General features: G+C 43.6%; 1 protein-coding gene across 1 annotated transcript; it reads left to right on the top strand.

Annotated features, from left to right (window-relative positions):
- Positions 1-328: 328 nt before the first annotated feature.
- On the top strand, positions 329-4,302 carry LOC119322420 (serine/threonine-protein kinase AFC1-like). Its single transcript, XM_037595908.1, has 12 exons — positions 329-669; positions 1,212-1,389; positions 1,832-1,858; positions 2,001-2,154; positions 2,236-2,284; positions 2,372-2,486; positions 2,736-2,827; positions 2,996-3,152; positions 3,272-3,336; positions 3,468-3,565; positions 3,718-3,823; positions 3,948-4,302. Exons 1-12 carry the CDS (start codon positions 559-561, stop codon positions 4,098-4,100), a joined length of 1,305 nt encoding a protein of 434 aa, XP_037451805.1. The 5' UTR covers positions 329-558; the 3' UTR covers positions 4,101-4,302.
- Positions 4,303-4,543: the final 241 nt, after the last annotated feature.

The following is a 4,543-nucleotide window of genomic DNA, read 5'->3' as shown; positions in this document are numbered from 1 at the left end:
TCATTGCAAGCTCTCAAAAAGTGTCATGCACCATGACAGTTCACTCAGCCGATGATTGCTAATCCGGAGAATGCACCATCGGAAGATTCTAAACAAAAAGAAGAACACGCGTAGTACCATCAGAAGGAGGTTGAAACCGTTTTCCCACCCACTGCCGCTGCGACGACAGCTCGGATTCGAAATTTGACGCGAAATCACAGAAGCACCTCACGAAAGAGTCCAACGGGCCCAAGATATTTTACGACAAGAGAGGCGCTGATCGGCCCAAGGAAAGATATCCAGGGGACCGAGGCAACGGAGCCTAAAAACGAGCTAACCATAGTTAGTTCGCCTTACCTTTCCCGCACGATACAGACCAAACCAGGGTTCCGCGTACGCCAACGGCGAAACCAAACCACTATCATCCTCTTCCTCGACCTCGAGCTTCCCCCTGTCCCCTCCATTCCCCCCGCACAGGATTCCCCAGATCGACGCCCCGGTTCCTCCCGAACCGCACCGGAATCCCCCGCCGGATTGGCCCCGCCCATGGTGTAATCAGGGGTCCCGACCGCGCTGGCGATGGAGGCGCAGTGGCTCGCCGAGTACCCGCACCAGGCCGCCGACAACCGGCCGCGCAAGCGCCCCCGCCTCGCATGGGATGCCGCGCCGCAGCTCTTCCCGCCCCCCAAGGTATCGTGCACGTGGCTTCCCGCCTCGATCCGCTTCTGGGCGCGTCGTTAGGTGTTAGTTTTTGGGCTAGATCTAGTCCTGGTCTCGTTAGGTTTGGGCGGGACGGCTCGATCCAGGTGCGGGGCTGGTGGTATGCGGTTCTGCCATGTGGTTGTTGCGGATCATCGGTGAGATTTCGCGAATTAGTGGAATAAGCTGAGAACAAGTTGCGGGTGCATAGAGGAATTTTGGATAAAAAGTGGGGATGGAGGACTGTGCAACCTCTGTGCTGCTCAATTTATGGGGCTGGCAAGTAAAACCTGCTAATAATTATCGTGTAACCGTCGATTAATGAATGTCCCATCTTTTGGAAGAACTCACGAGCGTTACTCGATGAGCTGCTCTACTGGACAGTGATTTCAAAGGACGCCAGGCGGTGTGTGGTCGTTGTGCCGCGAATCACGTGGCGGGCGTTTAGCCGTTTCTCTTCAATTAAATTCTTCTATGCTCGTTGTCGGTCTAGTATTTGTCGTTACTAAGAATATCACTGCTGGCTTTTGTAGGCAATCCCGATGCTATATTGTGGGCAGGAACTAATCAACGGCAATTTCACTACTGCTTTCCTGCCGCCACCACCAATTTATTATGCTGGACCACCGCGGAATCTTTCGCCCCCTTGGAGGCCGGATGACAAGGATGGACACTATGTTTTCACACTCGGCGAGAACCTTACACCAAGATGTACATTCCACAGCTCAATCTTTTATGTATTTATTTTTGCTTGAACAGGTTACTTGTTTTCTCGACACAGTTAGCTTCCTTTAGCTGCTTTATTCTGGTGATGTTTCTAGTGGTGAAGTGCCTGTAGTATTGAATGTTAATGTTAAATATCGGCATGAGGCTTTCATCTTTGTTATTCTGGCGTTGCATAATTATTTCCCGGTTTATCAGTCATTAACCACTCCCAGTAAACCATGATAGTGTTAATCTGAATCTCTTTACTTGGCTTGTAACAAGTTTTTCATGTGCCATGGTCATGTCTTTTAGATGTGTGCTAACCGCTCAATGCCTTCACGCCTTCTAGCTTTACTTGATGTTATAGTATTTCTGTTTCACTGCCTCCAGAAGAGACAGTTTGAGTTAATTATAAGCTTTCTCATTGTTTTCCGGTATGTCAATGCAGATAGGATACTCAGCAAGATGGGCGAAGGTTGGTTTGCATCTCCTCCCTCGTCTTTGTTTGGAATGCTTAGTTTTGAAGTGAATACTACAGCGTAGTAAGACATTGTCTCCCACACTCGTAAAGTTGAGCCATTATTTACCCAGTATCTGCCTTTCTGAACATTTTACAGGGACCTTTGGACAAGTTCTGGAATGCTGGGACTTGGAAAACCAAGAATCAGTAGCTATCAAGATTGTGCGTTCCCTGCAGAAATACCGGGAGGCTGCTATGATTGAAATTGATGTGCTTCAGAGACTTGGGAAGCATGATTTTACTGGTAGTCGGTAAGTAATTTACCTTCCTTGATTTACTTCTTAACTCTATGTTGAGTTGATGGGTTTGCATGAATGGTTCTATGCCTGCAGTTGTGTGCAAATACGGAATTGGTTTGACTATCGTAATCATATATGTATAGTAAGTACATATGAATCAAGAAGATTATACTTATCTTTTATTTTATTGATGGCCTAGAGTTTAATCATGAGTTAATGACCTTTTCAGGTATTTGAGAAGCTTGGACCAAGCTTATACGACTTCCTACGGAAGAATAACTACCGTTCATTTGCTATTGATCTTGTTCGGGAGTTTGCCAGACAAATATTAGAGTCTGTTACATGTGAGTATTTTTGATTCTGCAGTTTGCTGTATTAGACAAATTTCTGTTTCGTTGTAACCTTGCCCTAATGTGCTAAATTATTCCTTTCTGTCTCTGTATGCCAGTGTTAAGCACCTATAGTTTTTTTTTTGTCTTTTGATTCTAGAAATTCCCTTCCCCAGACCCCCCACCTTGTGTGGGAGCTTTCAGGACTGGGTACACCCTTTTTGTGCCTATACATAGCAATTATATTTTTTCTTACCTCTGCAGTTATGCATGACCTGCGGCTTATTCACACAGATCTTAAGCCAGAGAACATTCTCCTTGTTTCACCTGATACAATCAGGGTTCATGATTATAAGGTACTGAACTTCTAAATTAGAACCTGGCCTAAATTGGAGATTTTCCAAATGTATACTTTTTTCATTCATTCTTTGGAGGTGATCCATTGGTTACTTGATGCTCTTTACTGCATAAGCAAATTTCTTTTTCTTTCTTTCTAAACTCAGTTTTCTTTTTTCTCCATGAAGATTCCTATACGCCCACCCAAGGATGGGTCTGTTTTCAAGAACCTTCCAAAATCGAGTGCTATCAAGCTTATCGATTTTGGAAGTACAACATTCGATCATCAAGATCACAATTATGTCGTGTCAACAAGACATTACCGTGCCCCAGAAGTTATCCTTGGTACAAAGAACATTTTTTCTCTTTCAGTTTTCCTTGACAATACACCCTTCACTTTAGTGCACTTTATTTATGACTATGTTGTTTAATATATTTTTTGTTATATTCTATTCTGTTTGTAGGTCTTGGGTGGAATTATCCATGCGATCTTTGGAGTGTGGGATGCATTTTGGTTGAGCTCTGCTCGGTTAGTACACAATAGCTGCCATTCTGTACTTGACCTGCTTAATGTTTACATATATCTAGTGCCAGTTATTTGTGAATCTCCGGTTATTGTGAAATTTACTTTGTCCTTTTGGTTCTGCATGGAAATTCTAGGGGGAGGCTTTATTTCAAACACATGAAAATTTGGAGCATCTTGCTATGATGGAGAAGGTTCTAGGCCCCCTTCCCAAACACATGATTGCCAGAGCTGAGTATGTATACAAGAGCTTTATAAGTTTGTATGAACTGTTAAGATAATACCAGATGATGTGCATCCGGGCATATGCTGCTGCCTAGGTTCATCTGATGAATGCTAAGTTGGATAAATGGTTACTGACATACATTGATTCATGCCATTCTGCAGTAGACGAGCTGAGAAATACTTCAGGCGTGGACTAAGGCTTGACTGGCCAGAGGGGGCAGCCTCACGAGAAAGCATGAAGGCAGTATGGAAATTGCCTCGTCTGCAGGTAATTACTGTTTGACGTTGTCACTACTCTTATCAGCATAACACTTTTTTCTGTGCTTAAGGTATGATAGATAGCTGATATTTTATCTTGAGCAATTCTAATTCTAGTCATGAAATTTATGCAGAATCTGGTCATGCAACATGTCGATCATTCTGCTGGGGATCTAATAGATCTTCTTCAGGGGCTTCTTCGGTATGATCCTGATGAGCGTCTTAAGGCACGACAAGCTCTTCAACACCCTTTCTTTACCAGATGCCACAGAAGATGTGGTTACTGAGAGTATACTGAGAATGAAATGCTCAATTCTGTATTTCTTCATTTCGATGTGTAAGAGCTACCAAAAAAATGGAAATGTTCTGCAGAAAATGAAATGTGCTAACTCACATCCTGTTCAATGATGTGAAAGGTAACTGTTGTATATAAAATGAGTTTGTTGACTGTTGATTTATTTAAACCAGGCGGTACTTTTTCAGTTGATACATGCCTTCGAAATCCATACTAATTTTCCCCAGACTACTCAGTACTAACAGGTAGCATGCAGAAATCTCAAATCTCTAACTTGAGGATAGTCACTGAGGATTAGGGGGATGCAGTGGCTGGCTTGCATGAAAGACTGTTACAAATTTGATGGCGACAAACGGTGAGCACTCTGTCCATCTGATTCAGTCTAGCTGTATGCCTCAGACAGTCTTAACAGATAGTCTTGAGTGCATCTAGGAT

The sequence above is a fragment of the Triticum dicoccoides genome, chromosome 6B (assembly GCF_002162155.2).
Source record: "Triticum dicoccoides isolate Atlit2015 ecotype Zavitan chromosome 6B, WEW_v2.0, whole genome shotgun sequence".
NCBI classification, from domain to species: Eukaryota; Viridiplantae; Streptophyta; class Magnoliopsida; order Poales; family Poaceae; genus Triticum; species Triticum dicoccoides.
Note: the sequence above shows the minus strand (reverse complement) of the source record. Positions and strands in the feature narration are given on the sequence as shown.

What these genes read in the sequence shown, in the direction of transcription:
- LOC119322420 (XM_037595908.1), top strand. Translation starts at nt 559, where the DNA reads ATGGAGGCGCAGTGGCTCGCCGAGTACCCGCACCAGGCCGCCGACAAC. An exon ending in AGCTCTTCCCGCCCCCCAAG is followed by an intron (nt 670 to 1,211) that starts GTATCGTGCACG and finishes TGGCTTTTGTAG; the next exon opens with GCAATCCCGATGCTATATTG. An exon ending in ATCGTAATCATATATGTATA is followed by an intron (nt 2,285 to 2,371) that starts GTAAGTACATAT and finishes TGACCTTTTCAG; the next exon opens with GTATTTGAGAAGCTTGGACC.